General features: G+C 41.1%; 1 protein-coding gene and 1 non-coding gene across 4 annotated transcripts in view; both read right to left on the bottom strand.

Annotated features, from left to right (window-relative positions):
• Positions 1–21,281, bottom strand: part of ZFR (zinc finger RNA binding protein) — a 47,845-nt gene extending 26,564 nt beyond the window's left edge. For all 3 annotated transcript variants that reach the window (XM_014256987.2, XM_005527993.3, XM_014256988.2), the window contains exons 1-4: positions 21,177–21,281; positions 20,886–20,970; positions 2,172–2,454; positions 603–747 (exon numbers count right to left, since the gene is read on the bottom strand). In XM_014256987.2, the coding sequence (XP_014112462.1) occupies positions 603–747; positions 2,172–2,454; positions 20,886–20,970; positions 21,177–21,213 (550 nt within the window). In that variant the 5' untranslated portion in view covers positions 21,214–21,281. The remainder of the gene's footprint in view (positions 1–602; positions 748–2,171; positions 2,455–20,885; positions 20,971–21,176) is intronic.
• On the bottom strand, positions 5,097–5,234 carry LOC148184527 (small nucleolar RNA SNORA66). The gene has a single exon (XR_015772445.1). It is a non-coding gene; the product is annotated as a small nucleolar RNA SNORA66 (small nucleolar RNA).
• Positions 21,282–22,797: the final 1,516 nt, after the last annotated feature.

Genomic DNA, 22,797 nt, shown 5'->3' with positions numbered 1-22,797 from the left:
CCATGTATCTCAATCAAGTCACAGCTCACAGTAATAAGCCTTAAATTTATTTATTTTTAACTGTGCTATCATGTTTTTAACATGGTTTTAAACAAGTATTAAACAGCCTTCTTATCCAAGAGTTTTACTAGAATACTCCAAACCAAAGCACACCTAAACATTTGTCTTAATTCTATGTCAAAAAAATAAGCAGGATTCATGCTTTGTAGCAATCATGATACAAGTAATTAGAGAATTATATACATGAAGTACCTAGAGAATGGAAAGAGTATTTCTAACTGAGTTATCACCTGAACACAACACTTATTATCTCAACCTATTTCAGCAAGGTTTCTAGACTAATCAGCAAGAACTTTGCCTAGAAGTATATTTTGAATGTATTTAGTGGCACTCCAAACCTCAGAGGCGGCTACTTATAGCAATGTCACAAGTGTTGAAGTTCTAGGCACGGAAAAACTTTCCACATAGTGACAGAGATTACATGACAAAACTTAAAAAACAAAACAAGAAGATAATATGAAATAGTCAACCAACCATGTTTAAGGCTTAAAGTAGTCAACAAGACTGTGAGTAACAAGAGCAGCTTTAATCATGCCACCCACCTGTCTGGTAGTAGGACTCAGCCACTGAGGGCTGTGGCTGGGCAGCAGCAGCCACGGCTGCCGCAGTCGCGGTCGGCTGCTGATAATATTGTTTACTGTCATAAGCCACAGCCGGGGCGGTAGATCGAACGTAAGAGTAGGAATCCTAAGAATTCAAAACAGAGAAACCACCTGTAGGTATATAGCTAGAGTAATAGAAGTCATCAGCAGAGTCAAATTAACAATGTATTGTCTTCTGGCCTACTTAAGTAGAGTAAAAATTCCCCATCTACATGTACAGTAGATGTACAATAAATGCATTAGAGAAATTAAATTTACTCTCGTAGATACATCAGGCCTGAAACAGCCCTAATGGTCTTTTACAGACTCAATACAGGAATTAGCCTCATGCTATTAATCCCTTTCTCTACCAAATTATTTTTGAAAAGCATCTTCTCTCAATAGCTTTTAATGACTGTATCAGCTTCTATTTCTGTAAAATATTAAGAAAAAACCCACCACAGATCTCTACAAAAAATTAATTTCTACAAGGCCAAATAAATTCTCAGGGGTAGAAACATGAGCCTGTATTTTCTTTTAAAATCTCATCATTAACAACATTTGTCTTAATATATTTTTTAGAGTATTAAAGTGGTACTTTTAAAGCCTTTACTTTTTGGTGTATCAACTAGTTCATTAGGGAGCCATAACCAGTCTATAAAGGCAACAAAAGCAGCTTATTTGACACCTTTACAATCCAGTGGATCTCTAATAAACTTAGAAGGGGATGACTTGGACGCCACTATATGCACATACATACATTTTTCCATTCTCACCATGTTTACAGTAAAGCACAATGAGTTCATCAACTAAGGGGGAGCAAGGCATGAACTACTAAAGCAGAAATATACTAATGCATTAAAATTCTTTTTAATTCCAAGAACTATAACAACAAAATCCTTTTCATCCAATCTGTGTAAAAAGGAATTATTTAGTTTAGGGGACTCTCTTTTTTTTCCAAATGTATCTAATACCTGAGAATATATAACAAATTACACAAGCTATACAGAAAAATTAAGAAAATGCAGCAACAATATAGTCCCTTTAAACAAACCAAAATGGTAATTAGAATCTAGATAATGTCCTGATAAGTTCAGGATTAAAAAGCTGAAAAATTATTGCAAGAAACATAATATTTCAAGATGAAAGGAGACAGAGAGCAAAAAGCCCTTTTACAAAAGCCTGTATCCACAGAAGATTAGGCAGGATCTCAGAAGAGGACATCCAGAAACTACCTACAGGGTAGTAGTTTATCTCCTAGGGCAATCTTCTGTCCTCACAGGATTGGTACGAGATTCCAGTGGCACCCAGGTATCTGATAAAGGAACTATTTCTACCTCTACTGAAAATCTTTATTGGAACAGTCTTTTCAGCTCCATGACCCAGTTTACTGAACACCAAACCAACATCCAGGCCAATGCAAGACAGTGCTTTTCTTTACAGCAGCAGTTTCACAAAAACACACCTTCTTTTCCGAACAGCCTTACTCCTCTCAAAGTATCCTTTAAAAATCACACAGCAGGAACTCACCTGGTAATTCTGCGTGGTGACAGGAGGTGGTGGTGGTGGAGCTTCTTGCTGCCGCTGCGTGTAGCCATAGTCTGTAGCTGTGTGTGCCGTGGGATACCCACCATAGGCAGCAGCTGTGGCAGCAGCTGCCACGGCCACCGGGGCAGGCCGGGCCACTGCCACCGTGGCTGCAGCCGGGGCATAGGCTGCAGTGACCGTGTGTGCCGCCACTGGGGCCTGGTGGACAGTGTAGCTGGCAACTGTGGTTGGATGGGAATAGGCTACACCCGAAGCTGGCTGCTGGCTGTATTGGCAGAAGAAAATAAGTAATTAATCCAACCTACAAAGCTAATGCTTGCACGTTTCAAAATCCCAGATTTGACTAATACTTTGCCTGTTCTACGACAGATCTGGAGCAGCCTTCTATCTGTGCATACTCTTATTTAATGGCTTCTATTAACCATTTTCCAACCCCATTGAAAAGGCTGCATCTTTCTTAAATTTCTGTGGATGGACACACAGAACAGAATCACAGAATGTTAAGGCATGGGAAGGGACATTAAAGACCATCTAGTCCCAAACTCCATGGCAGCTCCTAGACCAGAGATTGCTCAAGGCCAATGCTGCCAGGATCAGGACACCCACAATCTCCCTGGGCAACCAGCCCAGGTTGTTCCAGCTTTCTTGCCACTCTTAGAGTAAGGAATGTCTTTCCAACAACTAACCTCAATGTCCCCTATTTCAATTTGTACCCGTTACTCCATGCTCTATAGTTCCTGGCATTTCATGCAGAAGATTATCTACTTCATAAGGAGGGGCATTTGTGTTGAGTTTTCTCTAAGCAGTGGAAGACAAGTCTTTCATTCAAAATAATGCTGTAGTCCCAAACTCATTTTTTCCAGACTGGCAAGTTTTAAATGCTTTAGTAGTTCTTCAATAAAGAGACACACCTGTCAAATTAAGGAAAATGCTACTTTTCTGTGAGAGCTTATTACTAGCAAGTACTAGTGGACTAACATGCACTATTTTACTAGCATGAAGATTTTCATTACACCATATTCAAGCAATGAAATTTTAAAGACTTACATGAAAATCAGCTCAGAACTGTTGTATTTACTTAAGACACATATATCTGATAGGAGACTTCTCCAACAGATGGTTAAAATTATAGAAGCTGGCCCCACTTGCTTGAGCAAAAGTCCACTGATACAGCATGAAGCATCAAAAGTGCAAACAATTATATCAAGCAAGAAAACCACTACCAGAGCTCTGGCAATCTTCCAGGCACATGCTGAGGCTAATCTGCCTCTCTAAAATTTTCAGGTAGGATGCTAATATGTGGTAATTTACTAAAAAACCACAAATATTAACAGAAATAAATTAGCAGAAATAAAAAATCATTGCTTCAAAGGTTTAACTACTTGAAAAGAAACTAGAATTATTGTCCTGCACCAATATGTAACTCTGCATGATGTCGTCCTATTATGATATCTAACTGTGGATTATGATTAGTAGCTTAGAATAGTTACTTTGATTTTCAAGCAAATAAAACAAAACACATAAAATATCACTATCTGGAACAATAACATCAAGTGGGATTCAATAACAATTCTGATTTTTTTTGTACATTTCCTATACTGGTGTTCAATAAAAGCTCTATCTATATACTTTCAATTTCACAAAAGACATACCCACAACTTCCTGGTGCTCAGTAATAATTTTTTAACTTATTTTTCGAAAACCTGATTTTATCATTTTAATTACAGCAAAACCCACTTACAAATTAAAGAAACACACATGCAACCCCCCTCTCTCCCTGCTCCAAACCATTCTCACAGCAGAAACAGAGAAAATTTTACTACTGATGTACTTACATGCCTGGACACCACCTTCTTCCCGTTATATGTCCCTCACTGCTTAAAAGACTAGATGCATTCTATCCAATTTTACTTCAGTTATGAGTTGCACTTACAATAATATTTTATGTTATTTTCAATTATTAGCCTAAGAGAAAAATGAAAATACCTAGGTACTTTGATTTACCTCCTATCGCTGCTTTCAACAACTCCTCCTCCCTGATGTTCCCAGGAAAATTCCGTTTACTTAACATGAGAAATTGGACCCCATCACAAAATCCAGGAAGACTGTTTTATGATGGCAAAAGTGAATGACAGTCTATAAAATTAGACCTCATAATCTACATAACTAACAGTACAGAAGTGTAAAATATTCACAAATTCGGAGGTAATTATCATGGTCTATATATCTACTAAAATATCATTAAACTGAGTAAACAGACAGCAGACTGCTTAACTGACTGCAGCTGAACACATCAACAGTCTAATACTGCCAACAAGGTAATTCTTGCTTCACACTTTTCCCACTCTTAGTTTTCCCTTCTTCCAAACACCAATGTTGGCTAAGCCATCTTATTCCATCCCTGGTGCTAATTCTGCTGCTTGTCAAGCCATTCAGTGCACTGATTTAACTTATTAATCTAGCAGAAAACAATGTGAGGGTTCCCTGTTGGGGTCATATTCTAGCGTGACAGAAATTTTAAGAAACACAGCAGCTTACAAAATAGATCTGCTGAGAGTCAGAACCCATATTAATTATATATATATATATATATATATACAGGGAAATGGAGCAAAAAAAAAGGAGCGGAAGACTTGTGCTGAAGCACTAGCTTGGCTTTTCCATGTTTCATTAAACTCTTTGTTACTGTTACAAAGTAAGATACAGTGATCACAACACACTACAAAGTAACAGTACCAGTCAGTTTAGCAGAGAAAAAGCTTTTGAACTCAGAATATGTACGATTAAAGATACCTGATAGTTGTCAGTATTTAAAATTGCGAAAAGATTATGAACGTTACCAGCAGAACTATTAACAAGATTATGGTACCGAAAATTTCATTTCTTGTGCAACTGAGAAGCAAATTTCCTTATCATGGCATAGAATTAACAGCCCAAATAATTAGATTTCTAAGGCTAACACAGGTTCTATGGCCATGTTTATTTTAGCAGACCTGTTCCCCTTGCTTCTGCAACATCATGCAGAGCTCGTGACTGAGTTTGCAAGACTGCAAGAAAAGCATTCTAGAAGTGACTGCTTCTGCCTTTCTAAAAGTTGTGTTACATTATGTAACAGAAATTAACTGTGACATCTCCTCTAAATTCGTGGCATTCTTCTCTCCATGGTTGTACTGAAAACCTTTAACACTAAGATAAGCAGACATTTTAATGTAATGAATTTACATAAAAATATCCTTGTGCCAACTCCTTCAATTAACTTACAAGAGTTCTTATCCTGGTTTGCTGATTAGTGCCTCATCACATTTGCTGAGATGAACTTAGCTCCTCCTAGATTAGTTTGCCAAACTCTCTATTCCACTCTTCCTTCATCTGGGCACCCATCTTAATATTATCTGTTTTTCTTTGACTACAGATGGCAAGAACCTCATGCGTCATTTCATACGAATTTTCAGCTGTGCCACCCACTCTGCTCCAGACAACTGTTTTCTTTCCCAGCAGTTTAGCTTCCTCAGAGTAGATTCTTTTAAAGTTACCTGTATACTGACTCCATTTTCCTGACATCAAATAGCATAACATGCCACACTAATAAAAATACTAAAGTCACAACCAATCCCTAGTGAACTCTACTGCAATTACTGCTATTTGATGAGTTCTTCTACTAATCACCTCTACCAGCTCCTTCTCTACAATTATTTTACTAATCTCTACCTTAAGCAGTTATTTTTCATACTGCACCACATAAAGTACTTCATCTTAGTCTTGATAAAGAAGTCTCCAAAAGATCTAGGCATATCATCAAGTTCTTGAAGTACCAATGAAATACTGTATGTCAGCTGAGCTATGGTAACAAACCACATGCATGTTCTTCAGCACATCCCTCAACACCGTGGGGAAAAGATGAATTTATACAAATTACTCTGTATGTTCTATGAGTTAAGAATACACCAATAGGTACTGCAGGACTGCAGAGAAAGAAGCTAACTCATTGACGCAGCCCGTTTTCTTTGTAGATCAACTCTTCTCTTCCCCAAACTAAATTCTAATATACCTTATTAGCATTTTTGCTAATAAGCAAATATTCCAAATCTTCCAAATACACTCAATTCAGTTTGCTTTATTAACTAGGAGGAATTTAAAACTCATAGGCTTATTTTGGTTTAAACAAGGATTTGGAAGTCACCTGACCTTATCCAATGCTCAAAACTCAGCTTATCTTAAAGCTAGGTTTCTCAGGGCCTTGTCCAGTCAGGTTCTGACCACCTCCAAGAATGGAGATTGTAAGACTGCTCCAGACAAGCTGTTCCAGTGTGTCACAGTTTAACCCCTGCTGGCAACTCAGCCCACATAGCCACTTGCTCATTCCCCACAGTGGAAGTGGGGAGAGAGCTGGAAGAGTAAAAGTGAGAAAGCTTGTGGGTTGAGATAGACAGTTTAATACGGAAGGCAAAGGCCAAACACACAAGCGAAACAAAACAAGGATTTGGATAGGATGGATTAATGGCCAAAGCTGATCATATGAGGCACAAGAAGGCCAAGTGCCAGGTCCTGTCCTTGGGTCACAACAACCCCAGGCTATATTACAGACTTGGGGAAGAATAGCTGAAAACCTGCCCAGTGGAAAAGGACTGGGGGTGCTGGTCCACAGCAGCTGAACATGAGCCAGCGTGTGGGCAGATGGACAAGAAGACCAATGGAATTATTATGTATCAGCAATACTGTGGCCAGTAGGACTAGGGCAGTGATCTTCCCCCTGTATTTGGGCACTGGTGAGGCCACACCTTGAATCTTTTGTCCAGTTCTAGACCCGTCACAAAACACCGAGGTGCAACAATATGCCCAGAAAAGCGGAAGATGCTTAGCCTTCTCAGGAAGGCCAGGCTCCATCACAGAAAAACAGTTACTTGGGAAGACAAACACCATCACTTTGAACACCACCTCTTTCCTCTTTCTCGCCCTAGTTTTATCATTGAGCACGATGCTATATAGTAAGGAATGTCCCTTTGGTCAGTTGGGTCAGCTGTCCTGGCTGTATCCTTTTACAACTTCTTGTGCACCCTGAGGCCACTCACTGGTGGGTGGAGTGAGAAGCAGAAAAGGCCTTGGCTGTTTGAGCACTGCTCAGCAGTAATGAATACATCCCTGTATTACCAACATCGTTTTCAGTGCAAATTCAAAACACAACCTAGTATCAGCTACTATGAAGAAAATTAACTCCACCCCAGCCAAAACCAGCACACAACATTTGAGCATCCCATCAAGAATTTTTTCCTTAGTTTATAAAAGGTCCAGTTTCAAAAGCAAATGAGCTCTAGACCAACAACTACAAAGGCAGATACAGTTTCTGACCATTCAATCCAATGTAACTTCATACAACAATTCTTGCAGTGTTTACATTCACTTTCAGAATAATCATTCTTTAATTTAGGAAGTTATAGGTAGCTTCAAATTGTACTCTGCTGTACTAGCGTTAGACCACATCTTCCATAAGAAATTTGAATTCAAAAATAATGTATTTTATTGACATCAGACCTATTCAGATGTTTTACACTACAGTGTATACTTGTCCTCATCTTTCACATTCTAGCTGAATAACTCCAAGAAAATGAGATGTTAACTTTTTATTAGCAGTACTGTATTACTCTGCACAAGTATTTTTTGTAAAACACCTTTTACTCAAATCTTTGAATAACATCTCCTATAATTTCTACTGAGACTAATGATGGGAAATACCAATCTTTCTGTCACATTTGTGTCAGCACAAGTGCCACATATTCTAAAATACCATTATGATATTAAACCTGAAAGATAAGATTGACTGCAGTGAGCTGTGGCCATATATCTCTCCACAGCAATCTCTAATTCGATGATAATCTGATTTTCTAGGGGTGGGGCTGAGGGGCCACCCTGTCTCTCATTCTTGCAGAGTTCATCCCAAAGTAAAGGCCAAAGCAAAAACTGGCCTTATCCACATTGCTTTCATGCACAAAACACCTTTCATCAAATGCAAGTACCTCTTCTCAAAGCAGGGACGTTTTGCCCTGATATTTTTAAAGTTGGATATAGGATGTTTGCATGGTATCACCATTGAATTCTGTTGTGTACACCCAGAACTGTCCTTCTGAAATAAAACAGCAATTTTAAAATATTTTTCTTGTACAAGACTTGTACAAAGTCTCCATTGTAAACACTGAGGAAACAAATAGTTATGAAGATTTCCCTGCCCAATTCTACACCACAAAACCAAATAAGCCACAGCATTGCTTTGCAAAAAACAGTGTAATTCTAGGTAGATACTTAGCCTGGAAAATTCTCCCCTGAACATTTGGCCAAGCTGTATTAAAACATCAGCAACAAAAGGTCCACACCCTGAGAACAAGCTCTCAAAACAGAAGGTGTTAGCAATCACTGCTCTGTATTTCTTATTAAAATAACTAGATAAATGTCATGATTCTTTTGGTAACTTCTATTTCTCGCGTCAAAAAACAGAACATTCAAGCAACAATTAATAACCTTTTCTGAACTGCCTAAAGACCTCCAGCAAGAACACTGTAGCAGTGTTTTTGATATGAAAAAAGAAACATGGACTTTCAAAGAAAAAAAAAAAGCTGGCAGCACGCTTAAACAGACAGAAGTTATGGAGAGCAGAAATTGCTGGTCAACAGCAATTAATGAAGTACAGGTGTCCACTTGGCAAAACATTGTTCTTCAGCTCCACAACCACGTGTTTGCCTAACTTAAACAGCCATATAAGGTAGGTTTTCAAATAAGCAGCATTATTCCCCAAAAAAGCTTAGATAAGAACTTGTTAGATGGAATACAGGAGAACCTTTGTTAGTTACTTCCCAACAGCAACACTGAAAGAAGATCTGGATTACCTAAGAATGTCACAGTATTAAGAGCAATTCTGCAGCAAATAATGAATTCTCCTCTGCAATGCATTTATGTCATGTCTTTTTTCATTTCCAGCTACTGCCCTTTTCTTGAAAAAAGTATAGAGGCTTTTTCGTTTAAACCTAAATGGGAAGTAGAAAACTTTACTTTTTTATGTTAGTAATATAAAGAAAACACAACATTTTTATTTAATGCTATCTATTTTGCCAGATAAATGAAGATTGTAAGACACTTTATTTTCCACATTAAGGTATTTCCTGAGTAAGTCATGTATTAAGAAATGTGATAATCCATCTGTGGCAGTTACTGTCAGAGGAATAATACATTTTCAGGAAAAGGCAGCCTTCCAAGTAAGACATGTAGCATATAAAGGGTATGTACACAGGAAGCACATAAAATGTTCCCTGTAAGCCCTGCTTTTCATCACACTTGATTCATTTATTTGAATAAAAAAAGTAGAAATTAATTGTTACTCGTGTGCACATAACCTGCTCATCTTCAGTATGCTGCTGTAGTAAAAAGCAACACATGCACACATATGCTGCTCCTATTCCAGCTCTGTTTAGGTTACTGAACACTGAAAACTCTCCTCCAAAAGGCAAAGAACATCTCTGATTTTTCAGTTTCAGTATTCTGACAACTGCTGTTTTGATAGACAGTTAGGATCTGGCCTAAAATCAAGTATGTCTCTATCGAAAAGACAGTATTCCTCAGAAATTACAACTTCTAAAACATTTCTTGCAGGGTTTTTTTTCATTTATAGAAGTGATTTCCATGCACATCATTTAAGCTAAGCTCTAAAATAGTTTTTAAAATATGAGTGTCTTGAATGAAACCTTCCACTAATTAGGATGTTTTTTTTGATTTGTACCTTTTAAGAACATTGGAACATTTTGGCATTAAGGAAACCATATTTGGTGAAATCTAAGTGCCAGGTTTCTCAAAGTTTCACAGATTATTCTATTAATAGCAGAATAGGAAAAAACACAGTTCTGCAGTTCTTTCAGGAACATGATTGAAACAAGTATGTTCTAGTTACTGTTAGAAGCAGTGCAATCTGCTACTGCTGCAGATCCTAACCAAGGAAGAGGCACTCCTGAATAATTGGTCAGATGAAGTTTCAGATGTGCTAATGGAACATGGACAGAGCAAAGCAAAACCAAAATTAGAATTAACAGAAAAAAGAAAGTGAGTTTATTCTCCTATACACACTTGATAATAAACAGCATAAATTGGTGAAATGAAATATTACACTACAGTAAGTTGCACTTTAAGAGTGACTTTGCCTTTGTATTTCTGGAGCCTGTCACTCACTACAGGCATAACATTTTCAATATTTGAATATCTTCTAAGAAATTTAAGGAAAATTATTTTTTTTCTATTCTTACAATTTTGTGAACAGAACACTACTTGTAATACAATTCACTAGGAATCCAGAGAGGCCTAAAGGCATTCAAATGTGCTATACCCTCCTGAATTCTGCTAAATTTCAGCAGTAATACATTCTATGGTTTAACTACATAAAGCCTAAAAAAGACAGGGTTTTGTAGCCATTTTGAGTTTTCCCTTCCCCTTCCTTGTTCTAAAAATTTCTTTGCATCATGCCATTAGAAATGACTGATTGCCACTAGATAGCTAAACCATATACTTATCAATAACTCACCTCAAAGATGAACAGCCTCATGTTTTCAAAACACCCTTTCTTTCATTATCTCTACATTTAGTCTCACAATCTAACTAAAATCCAAGCAAATTCTGCCATGTTTTGTTCCCTGTATATACTGTGGGTGTCTGTAACAGTGATGTAATACATGATCTGTATCAACCTCTCTTTGCTCAGCCACACACAACAGACAAACCATTGCCTATACTACTTTCTTCAAAAAGCTCATTTTTTTCAAGTCTATTCAATAGCTTTGAATGGTAATATGCAAAAGAAAAAGAACTTAGTTTGAGAGGTTACATCTGCTTAAAAAATAAGGAGCAACTACTAACATTATCCCTGTCAAAACTACAGAATGGCAGAGATTGGAAGGTACGCCTGAGGTCATCAGGGGTCCAATTCCACTTAAGCAGTGTCACCTATAGCCAGACACCCAGGACTGTATCCAGACAGCTTCTAAGCATCTCTGAGGATGGAGACTACACAACTTACCCAGACCATGTGTGCCAGGACTCAGTCATTTTCGTATTTAAAAAGTGTTTCTTCACATTCAGAGGGAAGCTCCTGTGCTTCAGTTTGCGCCCATTGCCTCTGGTCCTGGGCACCACTGAGAAAAAGCCTGACTCTGTCCTCTTTGCATCCTTACTTCAGGTATTTATATTCACTAAGAAGATTCCCCCCCCACCCTCCTCCAGGCTGAATAGTCACAGCTCTCCCAGCCTTTTCTCATTAGAGAAATGCTGCAGACTCCTCAGCAGCTTTGGTGGGCCTCTTGGGCTCTCTCCAGTATGTCCATATCTCTCCTGTACTGAAGCCCAAAACAGACACAGGATTCCAGATGTGGCCTCGCTGGTGCTGTACATGAGGGAAATGATGACCGCCCTTACCCACCTGGTAACACTTTGCCTAACGCATCCCAGGATGCCACTCTCCTTCTTTGCTGCAAGGACCCATTGCTGGCTCACATTCAAATCTGGTGTCCACCAGGACCTCTTCCTTTCCAGCTGGGTGGCCCATGGCATATACTAGTGCATGGGGCTGTTCTTTCATACTGAACTTTGCACTTCCCCTTGTTGAACTTCCCAAGATTCTTGGCAGCTGTTTTCTCCAGACCTTTGAAGTCCCTCTGGATGTCACTGTAACCCTCTGGCACGTAAGTCACTCCTCATAATTTTCTGTCATGAGCAGGCTTGCTAAGAGTACACTTTGCCCTAACATCTGGACCATTAATGAAGACGCTAAACAGAAAAAACACTAAAACTGGCAAATTCTCCATAAAAGGAAGGAAACTTCACTAGTATGGAAAATTGTACTAAATTGTTAAAACATTCTGTATTTCCTGCCTTAAGCTACTACTCTGCTTTTCTAGCACCAATAATGTAACTATGCTCTAAGCTGCCATTGTTGTATTTTAGTAGCAGACAAAATTTCACACATAATTTAACACCCCACAGCTAAGCCTATAACCATCAACCCATTCTGAGGCTACAGCTACAAAGGACACAACTATACGATTGACAATATCCTCAAGTGCTCAGTCCCTGAAGACAAGCACCTGCTGCAAATTTCAACTAGTTGGCAGGCTTCCCTCCTTAAAATGACAAAGGCTTATTTGACTAGAGGCACCTTCCCCCCTCATTTACCACCTTCTCTGTCTCCCTATTATAGCCTATTCCAACCCTGGCATACAACTCAAGTTAACACTCAGAGCCCCTTATTGCCTTTCTAATGTTGGTGTATCTCCTTTGAGAGTGGGACCTCACTGACTTGGAAAGAAGTCCATCAAAATCCTTTCAAGAACAACACTACTGGAGGCTTATTGTGTACATTGAGCTAGAACAGCATGTTTACCACTTAAACACTTAACATTCTTATTTAACACTAACTTAGCACAGCACTTAACACTAACATTCATTGACCAAAAGAAAATCAGCTCCACACAGCTCTGCCATATTCAGTGAAATCTCTTCTGCTAAGAATTATGTATGCATCAAGATAGCATGCTCAAGAGAACATGGGCTCAAAGTACACAGAGCAAGCATTCTGAGTTTTCAGCTTCACCCTGTGATAAAACTATGACTACTTTCACTGCTCAAGTCTAGCAGAAGAAGTCCTACCCACTGCTGTCCTTAACATCCTGTTTTCATCAACACAAGACTGAATTATGTTTAGTGAATACCTTAAGCTTGGTCTGGTATGCCTATGTGAATTACAGCCTTAACATCTTTGAAAGACTCAGTACTTTTCAAACCAGTATCTAGATGGAGAACCATTAACTGGGACAGATATTGAAGACAAAAGTAATTAGAAATACTGACTCGATCTTCTCGAGTGTGGCCCGGCTAGCTCAGTGATGAGGTTTCTCTTCACTCAAGTTTCGAGCCAGCATATGTTTGTGGGGTTCACTGATTTTCTTCAAGAATCCAAGTCTATAAAGCGAGTAAAGAAATCAGGGGGGGACTCTCTCTCTGGTTTGCATTCCACAGTTTATTTCTGTGAAGGGGAATCCAAAGGACGAGAGACAAAGGATTTGGGGTCTGGGGGGTCTCTTTTAACAAGGTTTCTCGGAGGGAGGGAACATCAGAGAGAGAACCAATTATTTTTCTCAGTTAGTACATCTTACAAACTTTCTACAAATCAAGGTTACACACACCAAGATAAGAAATAACAGACACCAACTTCTTCAAATGCCCACAAAGATGTAGGAGTATTCTCCACAGAGGGGCAGAGTGGGAGAGAGGAGGGGCTTGGTTTCCTGGCAACACAGGGGGGAAAGAAAGGGAAGGCAAGGTAAGCATGCCCTCTCAGCTTCCATAGTTTAGAGGCATTCTGGGACAGGAAAAAGTTACAAACTTCGGTGTTGGAAAGAAGGGTTCTCTTCTCCCAACCCCGTGCTTTCCTGGGCTAAAGAAACTTCAAGCAGCTGGAAATGCCAGCGGGGTCCTCTCTTTACTCTATCCGGCCTCTCGCCGTAAGGCTGAGGAGAGAAACTTCAGTAACCATGGTAACTTGACGCCAGGTAAACAGTTTGGAGAAAGAGAAGCTGGGGGTGGGGTGAGAATCACAACTAAAAGATGGGAAAAGATACATTTCAGGCTATCAACTACAACAAAATACCAGCAAATGTGAAAAGAACACCCTCAACCAATTCTCAACAGCCAACTCATCCATGCACACTCATTTTTGCATCCACGCAATTCACTTTCTTTTGTTGCTCTGCACCACTTGAATATGCTGCAACACGGTGCTCTGTATTTGAATTCCAAACCAGCTGTAACTGCAAGAGTTCACTTCCATACTGCTGCCTAGAAGATTGCATCTTAACCTGGACTCACAGGCATTGTGGTCTGCTCTGAACTTGCACTGCTAAAATTGCCTTTATCTGTGACAGCTCACCACACTCAGTAATATTCAAGCTGTTTGAAGGCAATTCAAAGCTAACAAATCATTCCTAACTACCCAAGCATCTCCCATCATTAGATGTCCTGTCTCATTAGAGCAAGAAACAGTATGGATACCACCAAGATGAAACTCACAACACCTAAAAGATTCTTCACCTTTTTAACAGAAACCAAAACCATAATACAAGGTTAACTAAATAAAACTATCACATTTGCACACTTCTCTGTCCAAACATTACTCAATGCCCCTATCTCTCCACTAGCATTTAAACCAGCCAATCTGAGATTAAAAGCATAACTATACCTCTCTCCAGCACAGAACCAAGGATGCTACTATTATTTTACATGGGAAAGACAAGCCATTATTAGGGTGCTAATTTCAAACTGAATAGTCACACAGTGGCTCAGGTGAGGTACAGAGTATGCACACACACATACACAAAGAAGACTAGTATCACCAAATGCCACATTTATTTCAGGCTCCTAAAAAGAGCGACTGGATTAGTACAGTCACTTAAATAAGTAACAAATGAGGTTTCCATTGCACGCAGGTTTATAATCTTAGGCCCTAATGCCACCACTAGCAGAAAGCAGAAGCTGTAAAGGTCCTGTAATGTTCAGAGGAATTTCCTGCATTACTATTCGCATAATCTAATGCTTCTTAGTAAATCACGATATTATTACTGGGTAGTGAACACAAAGAATTCTAAATGAGTAGGGTAGCAGGAAATTTTATGCAGCAACAACACTGAAAGGAACAAGAATGCTTCTAATACATTATTTACAGGTTTAAAGGGCACTTAGCTCTTTTGCTGTCTTTGATTAAATATGAAACAAGATTTCATATTTCATGTTTTATGAAAATTAGTATTTATGCAGTAATGAAGACAGTAATCTATTCCTCTTCTTATTTATTCAATTGAAGGAACTTTACTGGTTATACTGTTACAACAGTAAATATAAAGTTTTGCATGCCCATCCTGATTTTGGCTGGGGAAGAGTAATTTTCTTCTTAGAAGCTGGTTCAGTGCTGTATTTTGGATTTAGTATGTGAACTATGCTGGTAATACAGTGATGGTCTAGCTGTTCCTCAGTAGGGCTCACTCTTGTCAAGAACTTTTCCATTTCTTGTATTCTGCCAGTGAGCACGTGCACAAGCCCAGGAGGGAGCATGGCCAGGAGAGCTGACCCAAACTGGCCAAAGGGATATTCCATGCCATAGAATATCATGCATGCATGTATAAACTCGGGTGAGTTGGCCAGGAGCTGCTAATTGTTTCTGGAGAATAGGCTCGACATTTAGTCAGCAGGGGATAAGCAATCGTGTTGTGCATTGCTTTACTCTCTTGGGTTTTATTCCTCCTATTCCCTTCACTACTACTATTTCTTTTATTAATATTAGTGCTATAATTCATATTATTATACTTTATTTTCTTTCAACTATGAACTGTTCCTATCTCAATCCAGGAGTTTTACTTTTCTGATTCTCCTCCCCACCAGGCTGGGCAAGAAGAGAGAAAGAGGCTGTGCAGTACTTAGTTGCTCACTGTGGCTAAACAGCAACAACCCAATATGCCTGAATTTTCCAAATCCAAGGTCTACCACCTGAGCAGCTATCAATCAGACCTTTATAACCACTTCAAATATCAGTATTTAATGTTAATACTTGGACAAATTTTAATTCTTTCTTTATGTGAAGGATGACAGTACTTAAATGATCCACCATGACCATGGATAAGCTGGAATTCCAGGAAGGCACAGTGACTTCTATGCTCCACTGTCTTTTCAGTTCTTGATTTAAATTCTGCACCTGGGCGAAGGCAACCCTGGATGTGTGGATAGACTGGCAAACAAAAGGCTGGAGACCAGTGCCATGGAAAGGAACCTGGGGCTGTGGGTCCAAGGCAAGTTGAATGTGAGCCAGCAGTGCCCTGGCAGCCAGGAGTGCCAACCCTGTCCTGGGGGCATCAGGGACAGCATCACCAGCCAGGTAAGGAATGGGATTGTCCTGCTGTGCTCTGGGGCAGCCTCACCTTGAGTGCTGGGGGCAGTTTTGGGTGCCACAATATAAAAAAGATATTAACCTGCAAGACAGTGTCCAAAGGAGGGTCAAAGGACGGTGAAGAGACTGGAGAGGAAAAGTGTGAGAAGTGCAAGAAGTGGCTGAGGTCACTTGGTCTGTTCAGCTGGGAGGAGACTAAGGGAGACCTCATTGTGGCCTTAAACACCCTCACAAGGGGAAGCAAAGGAGCAGACACTGATCTCTTTCCTGTGGTGATCAGTGGCAGGACCCAAGGGAATGGCCTCAAGTTGTGTCAGGGGAGGTTTAGGCTGGCTATCAGCAAAAGGTTTTTCATCCAGAGAGTGGCTGGGCACTGGTACAGGCTTCCCAGGGAAGTGGTCACACTACCAAGCCTGACAGAGTTACAGAAATGTTTAGACAATGTTCTCAGGCACATGGTGTGATTCTTGGGGATGTCCTGTGTAGGGCCAGTAGCTGGACTTTGATGCTCCTTACGGGTCCTTTCTAATTCAGGATATTCTATGATCCTATGATTCACTACTATAATACAAATTAGAATACTGTCATTTTGAGGAACTGCAGTTCTGAAAAGAGTTTATACCAGTCTACAAGTCTAGAATTAAATACAGAAACTTTCCTTAAAAGCAGCTTTCAGCAATCACTTAGTACAGCAGATTTTATCCTTTGAGTTTTCTGAGTGACTTCTGAGATTCACAACTGTTAATCAAATTCTGAGGGACCAGCTTTTAAACTGAATGTTCCCATGTCTCCATGGGCCCTGATGGGATTCACCCCAGAATACTGGAGGGCCAGCAGTTGTTAGAGCAAGACCTCTCTCAACCATCTACCAAAGGCCTTGGGAGTCTGGGCAGGTTACTGCTGACTGGAAGCTTGCCTCATTTACAAAAACATGAGGCAAGAAACAGGGAACTGGAGATTTATTAGTGTAACCTCAGCTCCTGGAAAAACTATGGAGATACCAAGTGCTATTGGAAAGTGAAAGAATTGTTAAAGAACAATGCAATAATCTGTCACACCTATCCCTGTATCATAAGGTCACCTCGCCTCCTAAAAGAAGGGAAGGCAGTGGATGCAGTTCCAGTTTGACTAAAGCTGCTAACACTGTCCCTCACAGCATCCTTTTCCAACAAGTTGTTCAGCTGTGGGATGAACACATTCACAGTGCTCTGCCCAGATGGCAGCACCCAAAGGGCAGTATTGAATGGGGCTACATCTGTCTGGCAACCAAGAGTTGGGTGCACCATTAGCAACTTGGCTGATGATTCAAACTGGCAGGTGCTGTGGATCCTCTTAAGAGACAAGAGGCCTCGGAGAGGGATCTAGATTGGAGCACTGGCCACTCTTCTAATGGAGTGAAATTTGCCAAATTCAAATGTGGGATTCTGCACCTGGGATGGGGAATGGTAGGCACAGGTACAAAGTGGGAGAGGAGTGGCTGGACAGCTGCAGAGGGAGGTGGGACTGGCTGGTGCTGGGCTCAGTGTGGCTCAGCAGTGCCCAGGCTGCACCGAGGACAAACCCCATCCCAGAGCACTGAGCACGAGCATAAACCCCATCCCAGAGCACCAAGCACAAACCCCATCCCAGAGCATGGAGCACAAACCCCATCCCAGAGCACCAAGCACAAACCCCATCCCAGAGCACCGAGCACAAACCCCATCCCAGAGCACCGAGCACGACACAGCCGGCCCAGAGAGGGGATGGTCCCGCTGGGCTCAGCCTTGGGGCGGCCTCAACCTGGGCCCTGCAGGTGGAGGAGAAGGGGAAGGTCTTTGAAAGTGTCCCGAGGAGGAAAACAAAGCTGGTGGGAGGGCTGGAAGGAACTTCCTGTGAGCAGCAGCTGAGGAATTTGGGCTTGTCCAGTTGGGAGAAAGGGAGGCTGGCTGAAGGGTGACCCCAGCGCTCTCTGCAGCTTCCTGAAGAGGGGAAGGGCACCGGCAGGTGCTGAGCTCTCCTCTCTGTAACCCAGGGACAGGACATGAGGGAGTGGCTCACGGCTGCACCAGGAGAGCTTTTGACTGGCCATCAGGAGGCATTTCTATAAAGAGAGGGTGGTCAAGCACTGGAACAGCTTCCTAGAAAAGCGGTCAATGCCCCAGTCTGTCACTGCTCCAAGGCACTTGGACAGTGCCCTTAGAAACGTGCTGGAACTTGGCCAGCCCTGAAGTGGGCACACAGGTGACTGGACAATCACTCTAGGTCCCTTACAATTGGAAGAGTCTGTTCTATTCATTGAAATCGAACAGAATCTACTTAGACTCTCTTCTTTCTGATGCAAAATTTAGATTTATTTTCTCTTCATGTTTCCAGATGAAAACTTAATATATTTTGAGATATTCATACTTGAAGTTATTATAAGAAAGGTGTGTATACTAAAAAGAATTGCATGAAGTTTTGAACTAAGTGCTGAAATCAATAAAATTTTGATTATTATCATTAGGGAGCACTCAGATCATCTAAAATTGCAGATTAATATTCTTCCAACATATCAGAATTCTTCATAGCCATTTTGGCAAGAGAGAACCTTTAAAAATGTGACCAATATTGTGTTTATTATGAAAATTTCCGTTTGTTGCTATAAAAACAACCATGTCAGAACTTCCAAATGGTGTATGTATAAAGAACTAAAGACTTCAACTGCAAGATTTGTTCTTCTAAACCCAAGTCCTTGTTACTTCTAGCAACTTTTAAAAAATCCACAGGTGAGTTCAGCATCCAGAAACACCTTTTATTTTTCGAAATTTATGAGGCTCACCTATGTATTAAGTAGGTAGGAAAACATTTTTTTGTTTATCTATTGCCCTGGTTTCCAAGAACACAATTTTTTTATGCTATGAACTGTCACTTCAAATACTAGAAACAAATTTAAAGACTTGTTGTAATATCAAATCTTACCATCTTCACCTGCCACCACCATCTCTTTCTCAAATACACGGGAGTGGAATACATGATTTGTAGCACTCTGTAAACACACTAGTAAGGACCTACCAAGCTGGCTTTGTGAAACTAAGCTTCCTTCAGACGTTTTAAGTGACTCTTGTGTTTTCAGCTCAAAATATTAAATTCCTTCTTATGAAAGGACTGCCTAAACAGCAATTGCTGTGTGTCTTCACTTCCAGATGTGGTAAACACACAAACCGATTATAGAATATAGATTCTTTAACTGATAGCAAATTAAACAGTATCTTAAACTTATGATAGCAAAGGAAAAATGTTCTTTTGATCTGTTTTCCATTTTCTCAAAAACACACTTAGGATCAGCTATTAAACTTGAATGTTATTCCAATTATATAACTTCAAAGGAATTGCTCAGGATCTTTAGTCTAAAGATCATCTCAGCTCTGCAATAAAAGATGATTTTAAAAATTCACTGCACTTCAAAACTGCAGACATACAGATCTTGGTTTATTATTCACTTAACCTTTATACTTAAAAGGAAGTTCTGTATATATGTCCTATATATTCACTATAACCGTCACATAAAATGTAAACACATACACACACTGCGAACATCCAAAGAAACTAGAAGATTAGCTAAATTTAATCCTCTATTAAATACCAGAGTAAATTAAGTTTAATGTACCTCACACCCATTTTCAGGAGAAAAATCAACAGAAAAAATAGACTTGGAGTTATTCCAACACCTCCACAAAAGTGTACATTCCTAAAACTACATTACATATGCAATTTTTATTAGCTAGTAGTATACATCTGCATTCATTGCTATTGTTAATCATGTCTGATATATTTGCTTTATTCTTCTGAGCTTTTTCTTATTCACTACATCTTAAGCATTGAGGAAAGCCTTTATTATAGATTTATGGAATGAGCAACATAAAATTCAAATATGGACTTTAAGGTGTCACTCCAGTATACGTCAAAATTGCAAAGATGTTTATGACTGTATTTTAGCAAGTTAAGTAACATGATGTCAGAAAATGTGATATAATAGATGCTACCAATTACTTTTTAACACTCTGGCCACAATTTAGATGAACAAAAACTACGAAGATACAAAGACTTGTGGCAATGTGTCTATAAGAGATCTTTATTGATAGATCAATCCAGACACATAAGACACAGGTATGTATATTAAGAGAGTCACGGGTCCTCAAGTTCCACTGGAGCTCCTGGTCTTAGAAATCAGAATAGGACATTTTTTTAAAAAGGTACCTGTCCCTGAAAGTACCTCCTCTATTCTCTTATACACATTAATCATAACATTACTTCAATTGGATTAAGTCCCCTGCTATTTTCCGGTGCTCCATCTCTCCCTGATCCATCCAGCCTCCCTTAGATTAGTTTCCAAGCCATGTTAGAAGGTGTTCCCTGTGTTCCCACACTGACAGCAAAGCTCTGGGGAGCAAGGCCTGTGTTCCCCGAAGCTGAGGCAGGAGACGGGCCTGGGGGCGGCACACGGTGACTCGCTGCGCTGCTGACTGACTGCAAGTGGCCATTTTAATCTAAGGGCCTGGGGACCCGATGCTGTTGCTGATCATCCTTCTCCTCCTTCTCCGCGGTGCCCAGCCCCACCTTCCACCCCCAAGCATACACGGAGATGAGAACACACACCCGCGGGCACGGCGGGAGGGTCCGGGCACAGCCCACGGCACGGGGCAAGGGGCGGGAGTTGCCCGGGATCCCCGCCGGGGAGAAGGGCCCTGGGGGGGGTCCCGGGGGGTCGCGGCGGTGCTTACCTGTACTGGGCAGCAGCCCCGCTGTGGGTGAATCCAAAGTAGTTGCCGGTGGCCATTTTGGCATCTTCCCCCAGCCGGCTGGGCACTGCGGCGGCGACGACAGAGGGGAGGCGGCGGCCGGGGCCATGACAGGGGGCCCGGCGGGAGGAGGCGGGGGGGAAAGAACGGGACACACAGAGGAACAAGGGAGAGAGAGAGCGCGGGAGCGCCGGGTCAGACTGGGCGCCTCAGGACCGACCCCCGCCCGCCGCCCTCTCCCGAAGCACGGACACGCCGAGCACCGCTACTCACCATAGGTGAACGAAACTACCGGGCATATGGGAATCATGAGTCCGGCCTGGCAGCGACGGCGGCGGGTGAACTCTCAACTCTCCCCCCCTCCCTCCTCCTCCTCCCGCTCTCTCCCTTCCCCCACCCACCCACCGACGGCGACAACGGCGGAGTGCGGCCGGGCCGGCTCCGCCTGCGCAGGCGCGGGATGTGCGCGAGGGCCGCTGGGAGATGTAGTCCGGTCGCGGCCGGGCTCTCGCACAAGGAACAGGGAGCCGCCTCCGACCAGCGGACCGTGTGCGCAGGCGCGGGATGTGCGTGGGAGCCGCTGGGAGTTGTAGTCCTGCTGGCCGGCCACGGGGAGCCGCGCTCGGGGCGCCTATGGAATATATGCACAGACGCAGACATACATATGTATGTATTATGTGTAGAATTTCGCCATAGTTCCTGTGTGCTTGCTGCACGTGCAACGCTGGTACGGCCTCACCCACACAGGGCCCATTAGTGTGACTCTTCCAGAAGCCAGCAGTCAATCAGATCACTCCTGAAGCGTGCTGGGCAGCGCTTTGCGTCCAGTGCAGTGACCTCCCGATCAAAGGCACTGAATGAGCATGTGTTCCCCACGGCTCTGCCCCTCCTTCCGGTAAATCCTTCCCTCTGAGCATCAGATGTCCCCCAGAACTGTGAACAAATCAAAACTTGAATGCCTAAATACTTTTATCTCATTTATATATTTTGCCTGTGCTACAGTGTGCATTATTCATAAACTAATCAAGACATATAAAACGATTAATAAACACTGGATTAAGTATAAAGTATCATTTTAGAAGTATTTGTTTACTGTAAGCTAAGCCTATTCAAAACATACTTGTTGGGAGATCGTGCAGTCCTCACAAAAGCAGGGATTCCCATATCGCACAGTAGCTGTGGTTTTAGGCAGTAGGACTGCAAGGATATTATAGTCCATAAAATGGGAAGAGGAAAGCTATTCCTCATCTCATAGAAAGCTATTTCTCATCTCATAGCTAACATTATTGCAGCTGCATACGAAGTACAACTACTTCCGATGCCAAACATCCTTCCCAATTCACAGAATGTAATTTGCTGGTCATTATTATTAATTTTGCATAGGAACAGAATATTACTGTACCTCCTGTTCATTCTTATCTTAATCAAGCACAACAGTAAAAGGAATATGCTTGGTTCTACCAAAAGTGCTTTTCTGGGAAGAAAGTGGCTACTGGGTGAATATTTAATTGCTATTGACTAGGAAAGAAAAGCCTTAATCCACATTTCTGCGGGACAGTACTTGAGGAGAAGACTCTACAGACCTTCTGTAGAAGAACTTAGAGGATATTACCACTGACATGAAAATCCCAATTGACTCAGGATACACAAATTATAAATAGATTTATGATTTATATATCCTTACTTTTATTAAAAATTGTTCATAATTAGACCATTGGATCATGATACTTGGACAGGAAGACAACACAAGTTTCTTTTGTTCCACTGTCTTTCAATTTTCTTCAGTTATAAGCCTTCCAATATCCTGATAAATAGACAATATTCAGTACATTTCATTAAAAATATAAGCATATATAGACACACACACAGACATTCACATACCTTTTATCACTGC

The sequence above is a fragment of the Pseudopodoces humilis genome, chromosome 4 (genome assembly GCF_049639895.1).
Source record: "Pseudopodoces humilis isolate 2021_Gansu_Grassland_sample_001 chromosome 4, ASM4963989v1, whole genome shotgun sequence".
NCBI classification, from domain to species: domain Eukaryota; kingdom Metazoa; phylum Chordata; class Aves; order Passeriformes; family Paridae; genus Pseudopodoces; species Pseudopodoces humilis.
The sequence above is the reverse complement of the archived record's forward strand: the minus strand, read 5'-3'. Positions and strand labels throughout refer to the sequence as shown.